At 44.2% G+C, this 20792-nt stretch overlaps 1 protein-coding gene across 1 annotated transcript in view; it reads right to left on the reverse strand.

Moving 5' to 3' along the window:
• Positions 1-3336: 3336 nt before the first annotated feature.
• LOC308120880 (NLR family CARD domain-containing protein 3-like) overlaps positions 3337-20792 on the reverse strand; it is a 45937-nt gene continuing 28481 nt past the window's right edge. The window contains exon 11 of the mRNA XM_080481779.1: positions 3337-4441. Within this exon, the coding sequence (XP_080337905.1) occupies positions 4189-4441 (253 nt within the window). The 3' untranslated portion in view covers positions 3337-4188. The remainder of the gene's footprint in view (positions 4442-20792) is intronic.

The raw sequence follows: 20792 nt of genomic DNA on the forward strand, positions 1-20792 counted from the left end.
GCTCTGTTCTCCTCCTCCTGCTCCTCTCCTCCTCCTCCCCTGCTTGCTCTGTTCTCCTCGTCCTCCTCTTCCTCTTGCTCTGTTCTCCTCCACCTCCTCCCCCCTCCTCCTCGTCCTCCTCCTCCTCCCCCTCCTCCTCTTCCCCCTCCTCTTCTTCCTCCTCCCCCTCCTGCTCCTCCTCCTCCTCTTGCTCTGTTCTCCTCCTCCTCCTGCCCCTGCTGCTCTTTCCCCTCCTGCTCCTCCTCCTCCTACTTCCCCCCCCCCTGCTCCTCCTCCTCCTGCTCCTCCTCCTCCTCCCCTGCTTGCTCTGTTCTCCTCCTCCTCCTCCTCTTGCTCTGTTTTCCTCCACCTCCTCCCCCTTCTCTTCCCCTCCTCTTCCTCTTCCTCCTCCTCTTCCCCTCTCCTACTTCTCCTCCTCCTCCTCCTCCCCTCCTCCTCCTCTCTCTCCTGTCCTCCCCCTCCTCCTCCTCCCCCTCCTCCTCTTTCCTCCTCCTCCTCCTCCTCCTCCTCCTCCTCCCCCCTCCCCCCTGCTGCTCCTCCTCCTCCTCCTCCTCCTCTTGCTCTTTTCTCCCCCTCCTGCTCCTTTTCCTCCTCTTTCTCTGTTCTCCCCCTCCTGCTCCTCCTCCTCCTCCTTCTCCTCCTGCTCCTCCTCCTCCTCTTGCTCTGTTCTCCCCCCTCCTGCTCCTCCTCCTCCTCCTCCTCTTTCTCTGTTCTCCCCCTCCTTCTCCTCCTCCTCCTCCTCCTCCTCCCCCTCCTCCTTCTCCTCCTGCTCTCCCTCCTCCCCCTCCTCCTCCTCCCCCCTCCTCTTCCTCCTCCTCCTCCTCCTCCTCCAGTGCTATAAGAACCTTTAAATTCAGTGTCTGTAATGAAATTCTCTATATTTTTCCATCAGTTCCTGAAAAATGAAGTCAGTTTAACTGAAACTTATTGTGAAAATCCACTGAAATGTCAAAACAAAGTGTCTAAATCCTTTAAAGCTCCTGGCTTGGTGGGACCAGATTGGACCTCTTGGTGGGTTCTGGTCCACGGGCCTTATGTCCTCTGCTGTTATGTGAAAGTCAAACTTAAGGACTGGTGACGTCACACTCTTCTCCACCCTGTGCTGGAGGCTCCGCCCCTCTGCAGGGATCTTTGGGATCATTATGTTACATTACTGCATGGAAGTGAAGCCAGAGTGTTTTATGAAGTAATCATGGAACCTGATTGGAACTAACTTCACTTCCAGGTCTTGTATGGCGTTCTGACCGCAGGCTGAGGTCTGCATGAGGCAGCAGGGGGCGCTCCGCTATGAGACGCATCATTAAAGAACTTCTTTCTAATGAAGCCAGACTTTAGCTTCATCAGTAACGACTAAACAAACCACATACTACTGGAAAGGAAAGCTTGGATTTGGAGCCATAAAATGATCCTTTTAACGGCTTCATGTGAAAGAAAAGTAGAATCAGAGTGTTTCTGTAGGTTGTCATTGTCCCTCATCACGGTGTGTTAACAGTTAAATATGTGTCTGTGCACAGTGACGTGTCTGCTCAGTACAGGGTGGAGCTCTTACCGCTCCACACCTCACAGGTTCTACTGGAGTCACAAGAAGTTGGAGGAGCATGGAGCGGTGACGTCAGCGTGAACAGAGCCGCTCGGAGGGGCCTGGAGGCTACAATGACGTCATTCAGCCGCACAGAGCCGTACAGAGCTCGCCAACGCATTAAGAATAAAACAGGCTTTAAGGATCAGTGGCGCCACCAGCTGGAATCCTGTACTCACCGTGAGTACAATTCTTTTGAAGGTGTGGAAAATAAAAGTTAAAGCCTTGGGCTGCTGTTTCTAGAGCTACAGACACAGAACCACTTTATAGAGCTACACAGAGAAGAATCTCCCATGAACACACCTCTCTCCCTCGTCACAGTTGCATGTTTACCAACTCGTCACAAGAGGGCAGTATTGCACCACAAGTGTGTGTGTGTGTGTGTGTGTGTGTGTGTGTGTGTGTGTGTGTGTGTGTGTGTGTGTGTGTGTGTGTGTGTGTGTGTGTGTGTGTGTGTGTGTGTGTGTGTGTGTGTGTTCCGTCTGCAGCCAGCAGCCGTGAGAGAGAATCAGCACTGCCGATGCGGACATCAAGAAGAAATGATTGTTAATGGAGAACCGTTTCAAATTACGGAAGAGTTTTAGGGCCACTGAAGAAAAAAAAAAATTTGGAGGTTAAAAAAAAAAAACCTTCGTGGCCTCATAAAAAGTCGAAAATCAAAGTCGAGATTTTTTTTTTTTCCACAGAGAGACGTCTGTCCATCCCTCATCATTTGTCTGTCGATGTGAATTCACATTAAATCACTTAATTCTGACTATATAGTGTTGCTTACTGCTTATGGACATGTGATACACAGGATTTCCTTGATTAATAAGAACACATTTAAATAAACAGCCGAGGATCCGTGTCTTTGTCCTTCGTATTCGACGAACTTCCGCGAGGGAACAATGCAGCAGCTGCTCTGTCTCTTCTAGTCCTGATACTGATGGTAACTGCACCGTGTTTATGAGCTACATTCTGTCCTGAAGCATCTTTTCCTCAGTTCATTAAACCGCCTGATATGCATTTTTAGGAAGCAGTCACACGCGCTGGCATCTGGGTGTCATTTACGCATGCGCATCCGGTATTCTTATCAAAGTACAAGCTCGGTTGGGAGAAGATTGTTTTGAAAATACATTGTTTTGACTTTTATTTTGAAGTTGTGAAGGTCGAGTATGAAGCGCTTATTCAGTTGCGGATCTCGGGTCGGAGCGGGGTTAAGCTCGCGCATCCCGTCTCGGAGAAACCGGAGTCCAAAAAAAAGAAAAGCAAAGAAAGCGGAGCGCTGTTCCGCACTTCGATTGTCCAAAACAACCAAAACAAGTGAGAAAGAGGAGCAGCACGCCGACGCTTCCCCCACAGAGAGACTGACGACTCTCCTCGGTGCAAATTACAACAGTGACGCTCCGCGGCGACGGAAAAAAAAAAAAAAAAGAAAGATACCGGTACCAGCCGGGCCCAGTATAGTATCGTTTTAAAGGCGTCAGTACCGCAATACCAATACAGTACCGGTATACCGAACAACCCTACATAGAACCTAGGTCCCAGGACCTCCACACTAACCTGTGTGTGTGTGTGTGTGTGTGTGTGTGTGTGTGTGTGTGTGTGTGTGTGTGTGTGTGTGTGTGTGTGTGTGTGTGTGTGTGTGTGTGTGTGTGTGTGTGTGTGGACCATTGACTGTAAGTAATGTAAATTGAAGTGATTGTTGTTGCCTTGTGGAGAAAAGGTGGAGGTTAGTAGAAAGGTCAAATGTTTCAGGTTTGAGTTTTTCATTATTTGAGGTGTTTGTTTGGTTGTTTAGTTTGGTATAAAGTTCTTTCTAAAAATAGTTGTTGAACTCCATAGCTCATTTAAAAAAGCCTTTAATTTGTAGTGTGTGTTTTACTGTAAATAAATATGTGTTTGCTCTATAAACAAAAACATATTTGTCTGGGTGTGGTCCTTTAAGTAACTGTGTGAAAATTTCTCATGGGTTTATAATAAGAAGGCTCATTTGAGTGTCGCCCCCTACTGGTAAACCTTGGTGGTCTCTACCTGCTAAGGAAGCCGAGCACCCCAGCCTTTAAGTCAAAGCTCCTCTAATTCAATTCAGAGCAATAATACTTTAGAGAGCGGGGCTGCTCCAGGAGCTGAAATGAGCAGCTGATCATATTTAGAAGAGCCTGATCAGACTGATCCTTGTTGTCCAGCTCTTCTTCTTAAGAAGGTTGGAGCCCCGAGGAAGTGAAAGAAGAAGGAGCTTCTTATTGTCACTGATGTGATCTTTGTTCTTTTGGAGCTGAATTGATGTGACAGCAAACAGAAGCAGTGTCCAGTGGGAGGACAAGTCAACAGCCAAGGTTACTGGACATCAAGCCAACAAGTCCAGAGTTTGAGAGTGAGGGAGAGTTTGGAGCTCCAGCTGGGAGATCAGTGACTCTTCATCCAGGAGAGATCAGCCTGCTTTGAAAGCTGAAGCTCAACATGGAGCGTGTCAGAGGTTGACGGAGAATTCTCCACTGCAGCACCTTGCTTCTTCTACCAAGCTTTGAAATGTGGAGCTCCACACGGCTCTGCCACAGTCACAGGACTAAAGCCCAGAGAAGAAGTCTCAGTTTCTCATGGAGATCCTCAGTGTGGATCATCTCATATCAGCCTGATGTCTGACCTTTAGTGTCAACACAACTTTCACTGCACACAAACTCAAACATGGAGTCTGACCTCAGAGTCTCCAGACTACAGAGTGGACTCTCCAGAAGACCACACAGCTGCTCAACTCCTGAATCCTGCAGCTCGTTCTCACTCAGGTCCAGATGTTTCAGATGTTTCAGGAGGGAGGGGTTGGACTTCAGAGCTGAGGCCACAGAAGAACAGCTGATCTCTGACAAACTGCAGTCCTCCAACCTGAATAAAGAGAGAAAGAAGTGAGATTAGATTAGAAAGAACTTGGCGTTCAACAAAAACAGACCTAGATTATATAGCCTGGAAGGATAGCTTCAAAACTTATAAGAAAGCTCTGAGTAGAAGTAGAACTAATTACTACTCATCCTTAATAGAGGAAAACAAAAACAAGCCTCGGTTTCTTTTCATTACTGTAGCCAAACTGACCAAGAACCCAAATAGCGTTGAGCCCACCATTCCTATCAATATATGTCGTGAGGACTTCATGAAGTTCTTTCAAAATAAAATGACAAGGCTTAGGGATAACATCCATCAAACCCTACCGTCCGTTAGCCCCATAACAGAGGAACTGGTTAAACCTAACAGTCATCTGGAATGCTTTCAGCAAATACAACTAGTCGAACTAAACTCCCTTATTTCTTCTGCTAAACCAACTACTAGCCTGTTGGACCCAATTCCTACTAGAATTCTGAAAGAGGCACTGCCACTAATCAATAATTCTATACTCACAATTATTAACCAGTCTCTAACAATAGGCTATGTGCCACAATCCTTTAAACTAGCAGTTATTAAACCTCTCATTAAGAAGCCAAACTTAGACACAAGCCTTCTCTCAAACTACAGGCCCATCTCCAACCTTCCTTTCCTGTCAAAGGTTCTTGAGCAAGTAGTCGCTAAACAACTCAAGGATTACCTGCACGAGAATAATCTCTTAGAGGACTTTCAGTCCAGCTTCAGAATGAACCACAGTACAGAGACTGCACTGCTAAAAGTTACTAATGACCTTCTAATGGCCTCAGATAGAGCTCTTCTATCTGCTTTACTTCTTCTGGACCTTAGTGCCGCATTTGATACTGTCGATCATAATATACTTTTAAGGAGATTAGAAGATGCCGTCGGCATTAAAAACTTAGCCTTAAACTGGTTTAAATCATATTTATCTGACCAGTTCCAATTTGTTCATGTAAATAACAAATCTTCAATACATGAACGGGTCCTGTGTGGAGTACCACAAGGCTCCGTCCTCGGACCCATATTGTTTAATCTCTATATGTTACCACTCGGAAATATTATTAGGAAACACAACATTAACTTTCATTGTTATGCAGATGATACTCAGCTATACTTATCAATTAAAGCCAATCAGGCCGACCAACTTGTTAAACTAGAGTCCTGCCTCAGGGACGTTAAGTCCTGGATGTCTATCAACTTCTTAATGCTCAACACATCCAAGACTGAGGTTCTAATCCTAGGTCCTAAAAAGCTCAGGGATAACTTTTCAGACAGTCTGATTAGGTTAGATAATATTACCTTAACCTCTAACAGTGATATTAGGAACCTGGGTGTTATTTTTGATCAGGATCTGTCCTTTATTTCCCATGTTAAACATGTCTCCAGGACAGCCTTCTTCCATCTAAGGAATATTGCAAAAATTAGAAACTTCTTGTCCTTCAAAGATGCAGAAAAAATTATTCATGCCTTTGTGACTTCAAGATTAGATTATTGTAACTCCCTAATGTCAGGCTGTCCAAACTCCTCTGTTAGGATCTTACAGCTAGTGCAGAACGCTGCTGCACGTTTACTAACCAGAACTGGAAGAAGAGAGCACATCTCTCCAGTCTTAGCATCCTTACACTGGCTTCCAATTAAATCTAGAATAGAATTCAAGATCCTTCTGATCACATATAAAACTCTTCATCAGAAGGCTCCGTCCTATATCGAGAAACTTCTAGAAGTTTATCACCCTCCACGAGCCCTTCGCTCTGAGGATGCAGGACTGTTGGTAATCCCTAAAGTCCTTCAAAGTAAAACAGGAGGCAGGAGTTTCAGCCATATGGCTCCTTTACTCTGGAATCAACTACCAGCCTCGGTCCGAAAGGCCGACACCATTAGTTTATTTAAGAGTAGACTAAAAACCTTCCTCTTTGATAAAGCTTATCCTTAAGAATAAAATAGGAATAAAATAGGACCACTAAGTTGAGCTGCTATAGGCCTAGACTGCTGAGGGGATTTTTTCTCTCCCGTTAAAGGGAGGAACTCTACATTTGGAGGTTCTGTTTCTTGTCTTTCTTTCTTTCTCTCTGTGTAACAACATTACTGTAGACACCAGACACTGCCGCCGTCTTTTTTATCCCTGACAGGAGGAGAGAAGGATCCAGGGGATCAGACCCAAGACTCACAGAGTGGAGTTACGACGGTCCTACTACCCGACCCCACCACAGCACCGGGACCCCACCGCAACGGCACGGCCCTTAAACTCCAGACTGAGATTGGTTCATCATCAGACCAACGCTCATCATAGACTTTTCTTAGTATTTGTACTTATCTGGCCTGTCTGCCACTCTCTCTCTCCCTCTTTTCCTCTCTCTCCCTGTCCTATCCCATGTACTTCTCCCCCCAACCGGTCAAGGCGGATGGCCGTCCTTCCAGAGTCTAGGGTCCGCCCCACGGTTTCTTCCTGAAGAGGGAGTTCTTGAACTTCTCTCCATGCGAGGGAGTTTTTCCTGGCCACTGTTGCTTGTTACACCTGCTTGCTTTGGAAGGGTTTAGTTGGGTCCTGTTGTACTCTATCATTGTAAGAGCGCTTTGAGATGTTTGTTGATGTGATTTAGCGCTTTACAAATAAAATTGAATTGAATTGAATTGAATGACAGAGCCTTTACTCTCCGGCCCCTCGGCTCTGGAACTCAGGCAGGAAAACTCAATATCCTGTTTTAAGTCTCGTCTTAAAACTCTTTTTTATCACTTGGCTTTTATTAACTGATGTTTTTTAATTTTTTATTTCTTCTTATCTCTATTTTGTATGCTCTGTATTTCATTGTGGTAAACTGTAATGTGGTTTCAATGTAAAAGTACTTTGTAACTGAGTTTAGGAAAGTGCTATAGAAATAAAGTCATTATGTTTGCTGGTTATGTAACCTCAGAGACTTTTCATACTTGATATGATCAAGATAAACAGCAGCTCCACCTGAGTATTTCTCTACTGGAGAGCAGCTCCTCAGGATATCAGTCATTTGACAATTGGGTGTAGATCATGAAAGCAACACTCCTCTGGATGGAGACTCCAGAGAACCTTCCTGCATTGACATAGTTAAGGCCAATTCATCCTCCATAAGAACAAGATAAAAGTTCAGCAGTTCAGGTCCTGCCGAACAAAGTTACGTCTTTTCCTTCGTCCAGCTTCTTCTGGCCGAAAAAATTAGTTTGGGCTGTTCCAACCGTCCTGCTGAACTATGTAGGAGCCGCACTGCCGAAACTTCTGCTCTGCCGTGTGCTGCTCATGCGTGTTCCAGTTCGCTCATGACTATCAGTCATATTTTAATCATATTTAACTTATAACATCGCTGCTGTACGAGCGCCGCAGCTCGTTAAAATGTCGGAGTGCAGGCTTACGTGATGCACCTGAACGCATCACGAACAGCTGTCAGCTCCTGTAGTTGTTACCGGACCAACATGGAGCTCGGACAAAAACCCTCTTTATTACTAAAACAGTTCAGATAAATGTGTTTCTGAAAGTACTGGAGGCGAGAAATAAACTTTGCAGTTGAAAAGTTTAAACGCCGCATCACAGACGTGTGGCTGTTGTGAGGGGGCGTGGCCTGCGAGTTTGGCAGCTTCTTATCATAGTATGAACAGTCCTGCTGCCGAAAAAGCTTTTTTTTCCCAAAAGCTGGCTGACGTCACTGCTGAATTTTCTTCTTGTTCTTATGGGTTCAAAAAGGGAGGATGCAGGGGACTTTAGGCTATTGATGATGTGTTGCTGGAATAGGAATCCTGGTCAGTTTCAAGTTTCTTCCCACAAAGAGCCTGAACAGGGACTTGAACCCTGGAAGATTAAAAGTCTGAGGCTCTACCATCTGAGCTCCCCAGGACACTATTAATCTCCTTGCTGCTGTTGATGTCAGACATAAAGCTTGGAGATGCTGGGGATTGAACCCAGGACCTCATACATGCAAAGCATGCGCTCTACCACTGAGCTACATCCCCTGTCTTTTACTTTGTATGTAAACGTATGTGAATGTAGACCTGGACCACATCCTGTAGAACTGGACCTGTTGACCTGGAGGAGATGAACAGGAGCTCATCAACTAGTTCATCAATACATTTGTTGGGCCCATTGAAAGTGTTTTCCAACTTTAAGAAGAGAAGGACAAACTTGTCCTTTATGTCTTGAGACAACTCTTGTGGTTCCTCATCCAGAGGCTCCAGATGATCTGCAGAGGTCTCACCCTCTAGAGTGGGCTGGGCTGCTGATTGAACACTTCACTTTTAAAATCCTCAGGGGATGTGCAGCATGTTTTCTGGGTCTATGAGGAGCAAAAGTGGAATAATTGTTTGTCCTGATGCTGCAGTTTCTGAAGACACATGCAACGACTTTGAACTTCCTGAAGTGGTGCCAAGATGCTGAAAATACTGCTTCTCTGAAATAAAAACACTAGAATGGCACAAGAGAGCAGTAAATGACAGAAGTTCCCTTTGTGTCACCAACTCTCCAAGCTGTGGGGACAAATGGGTCTGAAGGGAGGTGGATGTTTTGAATGAAGAAGAGCAATCAGTGTGAAGACGAGGGAGGGACAGACTGCAGCCACCATGTCCATGTTGAAGCCTGGAGTGTTTTAACAATCCTGTCTGCTGCTCTGACTCCAAACTACTGCTCTTCCTCCTCCACCTCATGTTGAAGCCTGGAGTGTTTTAACAATCCTGTCTGCTGCTCTGACTCCAAACTACACCTCTTCCTCCTCCACCTCATGTTGAAGCCTGGAGTGTTTTAACAATCCTGTCTGCTGCTCTGACTCCAAACTCCACCTCTTCCTCCTCCATCTCATGTTGAAGCCTGTAAAATCAATCCAACATGTCATCACTAAGGTAGTTGGTGTCACTGAAAGTTTCTGTCACTTTCATCTTCAACAAGACTCCTTTGATCTTACCTTGATCAGCTGTTGAGACCAAATTCCTGAGTCCCCGTCTTTCAGTATTCTGTGAAATCTACAGTGAAATGATAATAAATGTGAAAAGCAGACAGAATGTAAAAGTGAAGAAGACTGTATTCAAGGCTTTTAGTCTTGATGGTCGATGTCATCCCCACACAAATGACGGCACAAAAGCAAAACAACCTTAAACACAGAGACACACAGCAAGCGTTGTTGTGTTGATGTAATCTAAGAAGTAAAGCTGAGCTCTGGAATCCTGCAATCTCACAAACATTATCATGGAGCCTCTGCTGGTAAATCCTAGATTGTGTCATCCAAGTATTAATATTCCAGAGTGCAGTGAGAAGCTGAACACCACACTGGAATCTGATTACATGAACATTAGTCTGAACTACAAAACTCAACTTTGATGTTTCCTTCAAAACCAAAACACTCAGAAATAAACTCTTTTTTTATTACTGATAATGACTCATCTGAGTTTTAAAAACTAACCAATACAAAACTACAACTTCACAACTTGATTAATGCCATTAAAATATATATATATATATATATATATATATATATATATATATATATATATATATATATATATATATATATATATATATATATATATTCAAATCACAAAAATCTTGGAAAAAATGTGTCAAACAAAGAAGATGGGAGAGGCACCTCATGGAGATCAGAGCAGATCAAAGCAGGAGATGATCTCCTTCAATCTGATATGATCTCAGCACTGGAGCCATAGAAACACAGAGATCAAAGGAGATCTGCTTTATTCAACCTTCAGCATTCACATTTTCATTTTCTTCTGGAAATACAAACCTCTAGTAATTATTATTATCATAACAAACTACAAAGGACTGTGTTGTATTTGGTGCTATATAAATAAAGATTCATTGAATTGATGTCATGAGGCACTGCTGGGATTTGAACCCAGGACCTCCTGTTCACTACACAGGCACTTTGGCCAGCTAAGCCACAGCGCCTCCTTTGGTGGAATGTAGTACTGCATTACCTGGTGTCAGAACTAGTTGAAGTGAAACTCAGAGAGCAGATGGCATCGTACAGGTGTTCCTCACCTGTTGAACTAATGCTGGATTTACAGAAGAGTGGCTACGTGACAGCTGGGGAACATCTGGATCTGATGTCACAAAGCTTCCACATTGTGACATCACTGTGATGTCACAATGACAGACATATGACACTGACACAGCGTAACCCAGGATCCAGACAAGTGTAACCAGTGTGGATCAGGGCTGCTCCATGTGATGTGATCAGCTGAAACAGATGTTAACCAGGTGTGAACGGCCCAGAAAGACCTATTGAGACACACAAGCTGAAGAGGCTCTGACAGAACTCACTCAGAAACCTGAGTCACTTTTCTGTCTGACAAAACAAACTCCTCCACTTCTTATCATCTTCTTATCATTCTTATCATCCTGTCTTACATCAGCTTAAATCCCAGCAGTTCCTCACAACATTAATTCAGTTCAACTTTACTTATATAGCACCAAATACAACACAGTCATTTCTCGGTGTTTTTACAGGAGAAACCCAACAAGTCCACATCATCAAGCATGAAGGTGACGGTTTGGTAAAGTACTTTTAGTACCATCCACAACTTTAGTCAGTGAAAACACATGAAAACCTGTACTCTATCATAACGTATCGGTACATACTGAGTGGAGGAAACGATTTATTTCAAACAGGATAAGTATGAAAGAGTTGGTGACAGGGTGAAGCTCCCAGGGAGCTGATGGGGTCAAAGATCATGATCTAGATCAGGGGTCTCAAACTCAGTTCCTGGAGGGCCTCAGCCCTGCATGTTTTCCATGTCTCCCTGCTTCAACATGGCTGATTGCAATGAGTGGCTCCTTATGGAGCTTTGTGCTGAATGTGGTGATGAACCATTCAGGAGTGTTAAATAACCCAGACCTCCTGAGAGACTGGAGCCTTAATCCAGAGCCTTGGACCGCTCACCCACACTATAATCATATTAGTGACATCATGGAGGTCAGAGGAGAGTGACATCATGAGTTCATCACTAGAGCTCACCTCTGGACATCAAAACAGCCTCCATGCTACGTTTGGCTACGACCCTGACAGACAGCATGTATAGCAACATCTCTCCCTTAGTATAGTGGAGAGTATCCCTACCTGTCACATGGGAGCTGGGGGTTCAATTCCCTGATGGGGAGTGCAGCTCTTTAGTTTACTTACTGATCACCCTCCGGTTCAGGTCAGAAATGCCCATTTGATCACTTCCTTCCAGGTCACACAGCGTTGAGCACCATTGATGTGTTTCTGTAGTGTAGTGGATGTCACACGTTGCAACACACGCAAAAGATCCCCTGTTCGAAACCGGGCATAAACATAAAGAAAGGTTTTTGAAATTCCTCAAGACAGTTTCCAACATATCAGGAGCTTAATGGATGACGACATCTTGTGACATGAAGATAGTGTTTGCGTACAAGCCCATTTGAATTTGGGGTAAAAGTCTTGTTTTGAAAGGCAAATTGTGGACTTCCTGTTACACTTAGGTCAGGAGTGTCATCACATGATTTTTAAATCTTAATGAGACGATGAGTTTTGGTTTGATCTCTTTACATCATTCTTAGAGAGATCACACCATGGCTGTGGTGGTCATCGGTCATTTTATTGATTGTAGGTGGCACTAGAGAGCACATTTTGGCTCTTTATGGGTTAATTTCTAATATTTTCTTATAGACTGCACCAGTCCTGATGAATGTGCCAAATTTGGTGAGCAAGTTTAGGTCAAATTTGGGTTCAATGTGGTCAGGAGAAGAAAGAAAGAAAGAAACACTACAGATGCAATAGGCTCCTCGCCTCCAGGCAGCTTCCCTTCTGGGCTCGGTCCCTAAAAAAAAGTTGCACAGAACCTGGTGCCCAGTGATGACATTCTAGAAAGGGAACCACCAATGGACTCCAGAGTCTTACTGTGCAACTTTTATGCTCACATTGGCAACAGCTGGAATGGCTGGAAGGGGCCGTTCCCAGTCTGAACCCCATGGTTTTCAATAACAACACTAAAGGTTTTATCTTCCCATCTGGGAATTGAACTACAGTCTCCCACTTGAGAGGTGGGGATACTCTCCACTATACTAACAAGGAGATGTTGGTAGTTTAAACTTTCTGTCAGACCATCTCAGGAGTCAAAGTAGCAAAACTTTACATCTACTCTTGTGTAACCAGAGCTGAGTATCACTCAAACTGCGGGGGAGGGGCTCATGGACCAGAGCAGTTGTTTCACCTGACCTCCCCTGGTTAAACTGTGATCACTTGTAAGCATTGGTGGTTCAGTGGTAGAATTCACACCTGCCACACGGGAGGCCCAGGTTCAGTTCCAATGCAACAGAACTTTTCCAAACCCTACTTTGTAAAGAGTTGACGTGAGTATCACTCCATGTTTTTTGGGGGTTTATTTCTTACTTGTCATCTTATGGTGCTTTTCCACTAGTACCTACTCAGCCATACTTGACTCGCCTCACTTTTGATGCTTTTCCACTACATGGTAGTACCTGGTACTTTCGTGGTACCTGCTCGGTTGAGGTTCCAAGCGAGCTGAAGCGACCGAAGTACTGAACCAAACTGTACAGATACATTTTGTACAGTGGAAACGGGGCTGAACAGTCACGAGTCACATGGATACTCACCTTGGCAAACACTTTGTGACCTGAGAGGGAGTGATTGGGAAGAACGTCTGTCCTGAAAGGACGTTTCTGATCTGAACCTGAGGGTTATCAGGAACCACACACAGAGAACCCTGCACTCCCATAAAACACTACTGAAGCATGTTGTTGTGGCCGAGAGGTTAAGGCGATGGACTAGAAATCCATTGGGGTCTCCCTGCGTAGGTTCAAATCCTGCCAACAATGCTTTGCAAAGGGAAGAGAAATACTCTTCTTGTCGATTATTTTATAAAGTAAAACCTCTGATGTAGAGATTCCCTGAAATCCAAGGACCAGAGTCCCCTGAAGACAGGTTCTCCTCTTCAGAGGGTCTCATCAAGAGGACAAGTTGTAGGACCAGAATGAACCAAACAGCAAATATGTTATGGAAGGAAGATTTTGTTTGTATTTTAAAGTAGACAACTGAATAAATACCTTAATAACTATCACTTAATAATACCTTGTGGAAGCCGTGAAAGAAGAGACGGACAGAGTTGTCGAGTCGATTTTCTTTATTCTTTCCACACAGAACGACGGTCGTCCTGTCAAACATTTTACCCCGTGACATCACCTCCTCCTTTAACAGCTACCGCATCACCAACACACCCCTCACACGTCACCGACACACCCACTCCACTCTGAATGAGAGAACATTTCCCAAAGGTGCACCACACAGCCCCCCGCCCCCCCTGAATGTTCAGAATGGTAGCACCCAGACTCAGAGGTCTTAGCACGCGGCCATAACGGCTGCGTTGCACCACCCCTGGAGGAGGTGCAGGTACCGGTCATGCATTGTGATATTGTTGAGGCGCTGAAAGTCCCCACAAGGCCTCCAACTTCCTCCACCATGATAGTCCTTATCCTGCACCAGAGGCCAAGTGGCTCGAGCCGAGCGCACCGCCGGCGGGAGCTGAAGCAGAAAAAGATGGAGGAAGAGGAACGAAGTGTCATCTGATCCCAGCAGCGCTGACATATTTTCTATCAGCTCCGTGAGTTTACTGTCCCCCAAACCGCTCTGCTCGTTCTTCCTGTGTGAGAATCTAACAAGAGCCTCTCTTTACATCCCATCTGAACTGAAACAACCATGGAATTGATCAGCTGGTCTCTCAATGCAATCGACCAAATTTTTAATTTTCTATGGAGAATCAGTCGGTAGGGTTCTCTCTCTCTCTCTCTCTCTCTCTCTCTCTCTCTCTCTCTCTCTCTCTCTCTCTCTCTCTCTCTCTCTCTCTCTCTCTCTCTCTCTCTCTCACTCTCTCTCTCTCTCTGAGTGGCAGCGGTCAAATCTTCCATATTTCAGCACTCAGTGCATCACTGCTAATTTGTCCACTCATCAAATTTCATTAAACTTTCAGAAGAGAAAAATCTACAAATAATAAATATTTACCACCTTTTACACCCATAAGGCCTTAAATCCTCTCATGAATCAGCAGCAGAGCAGAAAATGAAAAGAAAAAACCTGCTTACCTTTTTAATCGTCCAAAACAGCCCAACAAACAGCCCTGGCTTAAAAAGCTCTTCAAATCATCTGTCTCTTTTTGTCCATCGTCTCCCACCGTCTTCCCAGCGAGCTGACACACACAGTTTGAACTCAAAATCACAGTTTAGAGTGAAGTGGCGTGGGAGCGCCGGAAATTCCCTCTCATCCTCACCGTTTGTGTTTTACATTCAGTTTTGTGTACAATGAACTTTCTACTGATTTCAACTCAATAAAAGACACAGCTGTCCAAATAGAATATTTAAAAAAAAAGATTTAATACATAAAAGTGAAAAAGGGGTTGGATTTTATTTTTTATTTTTTTTTTGTAATGAGGTGCTGGATCCAATCAAATAAGTGCCGGTCAAAATGTGGGAGGGGCCGGATCCTGTTACGTCAAGATCCGGCCCAAACTAAGCTCTGAGATTATGTCACAAGACGTCTTCATCAATTAAGCTCCTGATATGTTGGAAACTGTCCTTTGGACTTTCAAAAACCTTCCTTTGTGTTTCTGCCCAGTTTCGAACAGGGGACCTTTTGCGTGTGAAGCAAACGTGATAACCACTACACTACAGAAACTCTGCTGGAGGTTAACAGGGTCGTGTGAAAACATTTGACTACAAGCAGCAACTCAATCCAGAAGAGACTGGAACAAGAACACAGCTCCTTGGACCGCTTGGTTTCCTCACTCAGCTCATCTCACTCTGAGGGAAAAGTTGTTCTTGATGATAAAAAAGTTCTTCTGAGAACATCAGTCCTCATCACTTTCTGCAGAGGAACATAGAGAGTGAGCTACCAGCAGCTGCTCTCTGTGGAGGAGAACATCAGTCCTCAGATGGGACTCAAACCCACAACCCCTGGCTGAGAAGGGAGAGGGATAAACTTTAAATAACTTTTCAGATGATTTATCATTGAGACGGTTGTGTGTGTGTGTGTGTGTGTGTGTGTGTGTGTGTGTGTGTGTGTGTGTGTGTGTGTGTGTGTGTGTGTGTGTGTGTGTGTGTGTGTGTGTGTGTGTGTGTGTGTTCAATGACAGTTGGATCTATTTCATGTTTCACATTGTGGATTTGCTGTGAGATTCTCTGCACTTTAACACTTTGACAACCAGCGCCCGCCGCCCATCGTCTCCAATGTTTGACCATTTCAAACAGAAAGAGCAGGTGAAGAGTCGCTGCAGGGACTGTGAGGGACGGACTTCAGCGTCAACGAGCAGTTCCTGAAGGAGATCCTGGACCGCCGCCGCCTGCTTTCTCCTGTGAGGAAGAAGATCATCGCTGAGGGATACCGAGCTGTCCTCACAGTGGACAGGCTCTATGTCAACGGCCAGCTGTTCCAGGACCCCGCCGTCCCCCCCTGGCTCTACTGATGGTCCTCACAAACTGAGTATAACCACTCTAACACACACATCACAGGTTTACTCAGGTCCAGGTAAGTATTTAACAGCAACATTAGTAAACATCATAAACAACCTATATTAAAGCAAAGCTAATTAATATTTCATCATTAATGATGTAACATTCATTTTATAATGATTAATAATATTAATGATGTAATTAATATGACATCAATGTTGCTTTGAGCTGCTGGATGTGTTTTAATTCTTCATAATCTCAGAGAATAACTGCTCCTTCAGTAATCTGTAAACCAAAGAAAGAACCAAAGTTGAAAATCTTTTAACGATTTAAACGAAACGGTTTAAAACCTGAAATCATTTTGATCGCCCCCAATGGACCCAGTTCTGCTGGTTTTAACAACCTTTGCTCTAGTCTTGATAGCTCATTGAGCAATGTTTGAAAAGAGGCCTACAATTTAGGTGTGGTATTCGACTCCGACCTGTCCTTTGAATGTCAGGTGACCAAGGTAGTCCAATCCTGCTTTGCTCAGCTGAGACGACTAGTCAAGACCAGGTCATTCCTCTCCCCAGCAGACCTGGAGAAAATAATACATGTCTTCATCTGGTCCAGGCTGGATTACTGTAACTCCCTTTATTCTGGCATCAGTAGGCTCAATGTTCAAAGACTGCAGATGCAGCAGAATGCTGCTACCAGGTTTTTATCCTACTGATTATGTGTTGCTGCAATAGTCATCCTGCTCAGTTTAAAGTTTCTTCCCACAGAGAGCCTGAACAGGGACTTGAACCCTGGACCTTCAGATTAAAAGTCTGATACTTTACCATCTGAGCTGCCCAGGCCTGCCAACACTGTGTTGTGTGTCCATATGATTCTCACTTATGAGTGAGATGAAGCAGACACTGATCCTGACCACCAAGGTGCAGAAGTGGAGACTCTTCTTGCTCGCTGTTTTGAAACTCAACAAATTGTAGTCCATTGTTTTTTCCTGAAGATGCTGAAAAGCTACGCTCTGGATTTGAAAACAATCAGGAAACATCTGAGCAGACTGCTGGCTGTATTGCATCATGTTTTCTCACTGCCTGATTGGCTGCAGGTGAGAAGTTTTGCTTCAGGAAAACAAGTTCTCTCCATTTGAAGCTGGAATGAAGAACTGCTTGGTTTTACAGCAAACCTGAACAGGGATTTTAATGGTGGAAGCTCAGATTAAAGAGCATTCATTGATAACGATCATCACTATTCAAAGCTTAGTTTAGCCGTGGTTCTACCAAGTCCTACATTCCAGAGCGGACCAGGACGGTAAAGCAAAGCTCATCCAGACCCAACTGTGTTGTTTGGTCCACCACAGAAAGTCCAGTTAAGATGGAGACGGGTTGTGAACGACACAGATGCTACTAAATATACTTGACTAACTAAGTAAACTAAGCTTGATAAATCTGTCCCCTATTGATTATACTTGTCTTTATTGTTTGTTTCAATGTGTGTCTTTCGTTTCTTCTAGAGCTCTAATGGTGTGCGACAACTGAGAGAGAGAGCTGAACCCTGCAGGACGTCGGCCCTCCAGGACTCAGCTTGGACACCAGAGCACTCTGTAACAGGATCTGACAGATAGTGACTGGGCGCAGCCAGCAGGGGGCAGCAGCGAGGCTGACTTGCCCTTTGACCCTTTGACTGCCGTGACCAAATCCAGGGGGCGTATTACATTGGTTATTGATGTAGCTTAAGCTACTTTGATATTATCTATAACATGTGTAAATAAATTATGACCCTCCAAACGACCCCCAGGAGGCCCGGCTGTTGTGTGTGTGTGTGTGTGTCTGTGTGTGTGTGTGTGTGTGTGTGTGTGTGTGTGTGTGTGTGTGTGTGTGTGTGTGTGTGTGTGTGGGTGTGGGTGTGGGTGTGGGTGTGGGTGGGTGTGTGTGTGTGTGTGTGTGTGTGTGTGTGTGTGTGTGTGTGTGTGGGTTAAGCTACATCAATAACCAATGTAATACGCCCCCTGGATTTGGTCACCACAGTCACACGGTCAAAGAGCAAGTCAGCCTCGCTGCTGCCCCCTGCTGGCCGCGCCCCGTCACTATCTGTCAAATCCTGTTACAGAGTGCTCTGGTGTCTGTGGGAAAAAACTTGAAACTGAGCAAGATGACTATTGCAGCAACACGTCATCAGTAGGATAAAACTAAGCTGTCTCTTGATGGTCTACGAAAGGGTGTCCAAACTGGGTCAGAGAGTGCTGGTGTCCTGCATGTTTTAGTTCTCTGCCCGCTTCAGCATACCTGAATCTAATGATGACGTCATCACCAAGGTTGTGAAAAAGAACAATAATGAACCTTTCATCACAAAGTGGATGGGAGAGGCACCGGATGGAGATCAACGGAGATCAAAGCCGGAGGAAATCTTGGATCTGAGCATCTCCATGGCAAAAGGCACTGATCTCCTTTGATCTGATAGGAGATCAGCACTGGAGCCATGGAGACGCTCAGATCAAAGGAAATCAGCTTTGTAGAGTTGTAATGTGCTCGTACTCATCCTTACATTTTTCTAGAAATTTGTCTTCAAACACCTTTTCTCTATTTACACTCTCTACTTGAACCTTTACCTGTTTATTTATTTCATATTTTCCAAATATCATGATTTTGGTTTGACCTAGATTTAATGAATTAGATTTCATTTCTCTGAATGTATCTAGTATGTCGTTGAAGAGTTTTTCTAGGATTTGGGAGAATTGTGGGTCTGTAGTTTGTGAAGTGTGTCTGTTTTCAATAACGGTATCCTTACTGGAAGCCTGTTGAATGATACTATGTAGAACCTTCTATGTACTGCTGACATGGTCTTTATTGTTTTCTGGTACTTTCTTAAAAGAATTCTTCTAACATTTTCTCATCATATGAGTGAACTTTGTTTTACATTTCTTGGATTTATTTTCCATCTCCTTCGTTCATCATTTATTGGATTCTCTATGTCATGTATTCTTCTCCTTGGATGCATTTTTTAAGCCCTTTGTCATCCATTAAACATCTTTATATTTCACTTTTTCTCGTATTTATTAATGAGTTCCCAGTCATCTGATTGTACCTCAATAACTAGTTTTTCCAGGGATTGCTCTGTTTTGACTCATTTGTGTTGACATCTATCTGTTGTCTGTTTTAATGTTTCTGTGGTTTTTATTGTAAATAGTAAAAAAAACTAAAACAAACAGACATGAAATCACTGATATCATTGACTAATACATCACTTACTTTGATATTATCTATAACATGTGTAAATAAATTATGACCCTCCAAACGACCCCCAGGAGACCCGGCTGTTGTGTGCGTGTGTGTGTGTGTGTGTGTGTGTGTATGTGTGTGGGTGTGTGTGTGTGTGTGTGTGTGTGTGTGTGTGTGTGTGTGTGTGTGTGTGTGTGTGTGTGTGTGTGTGTGTGTGTGTGTGTTTGGGCCTGGTTATAGGAGAAGTGAGGATGGAGCAGCGATTTACTGGTAAAACTAACTCACTAACATCTTGGTGAAAATAGAATATATGTTTTTTTCAAATTAAAGTGACAATGAAAGTGAGAACAGGAGTTCCCCCCTCACCTCCAGAGTGAACATAAGTCATGTCTGTATATTACATCCATCATCCATCCATCCATCCATCCATCCATCCATCATCCATCATGCATGATGTGATCCAGCAAACATGTCCAAGCAGTAGTGTTGTGTTGTTGCTTCTCATTGTCAATAGAACCATGAGAAAGTATGAGAGTGACTGATACGCTTGTATGATCACTGGACCTTTTGAAAGCAGTCAGACTCTCATACTGTACCAGTAGCATCTGTGTCATTCACAACCCGTCTCCATCTTAACTGGACTTTCTGTGTACACATATGATTTTTTATTTTCATCTGTGGACTGGTGGCTAGTGAGTGTGTTGCCTTCAGTGGCAAAGGGAAATAAAACCTCTGCATGAACAGGAATCATGGAGCCTCCCCCTTCTCAGCTCCAAGTGTCCAAATCTGAACAGCTGGTCTGGGCTCTGAGTGGAAGCTGAGGTGGTCATGTGCCTGGGCCTCCAGACTAATCCACTCCACTCCAAGTCCAAGTCCGAGTGTAAAACTCAGTTTCAGTCTCAGTCTCTATCTTGGTCCACTCTCTCTCTCTCTCTCTCTCTCTCTCGCTCTCTCTCACGGTGCAACCTCAGCTCCGCCCACTGCTCCCAGAGTCCAGATCCATATTTCACTTTCTCTTGTATTGTTTGATTGTACACTCATAGTGACAGGGCGTCTTTTCCTTTATAAATGAGTTCCCAGTCATCCGATTGTACCTCATTAACTAGTTTATCCAGGGATTCCTCTCTTCTGACTCATTTGTAATGATATCCATCTGTTGTCTCTTTAAATCTTTCTGTGGTTTTTATTGGAAATAGTAAAAAAACAAACAGACATGAAATCACTGATATCATTGACTAATAAGCCCTTGTACGTTTTCTTCATTTGACTTTTATTTGCTGATTGTTTCATCTGAATGTTTAATCAGTTCCACCTCTTTAAGCTACATCAATAACCAATGTAATACGCCCCCTGGATTTGGTCACCACAGTCACACGGTCAAAGAGCAAGTCAGCCTCGCTGCTGCCCCCTGCTGGCCGCGCCCCGTCACTATCTGTCAAATCCTGTTACAGAGTGCTCTGGTGTCTGTGGGAAAAAACTTGAAACTGAGCAAGATGACTATTGCAGCAACACGTCATCAGTAGGATAAAACTAAGCTGTCTCTTGATGGTCTACGACAGGGTGTCCAAACTGGGTCAGAGAGTGCTGGTGTCCTGCATGTTTTAGTTCTCTGCCTGCTTCAGCATACCTGAATCTAATGATGACGTCATCACCAAGGTTGTGAAAAAGAACAATAATGAGCCTTTCATCACAAAGT

Source organism: Lipophrys pholis (assembly GCF_963383615.2).
Source record: "Lipophrys pholis genome assembly, chromosome: 15".
NCBI classification, from domain to species: Eukaryota; Metazoa; Chordata; class Actinopteri; order Blenniiformes; family Blenniidae; genus Lipophrys; species Lipophrys pholis.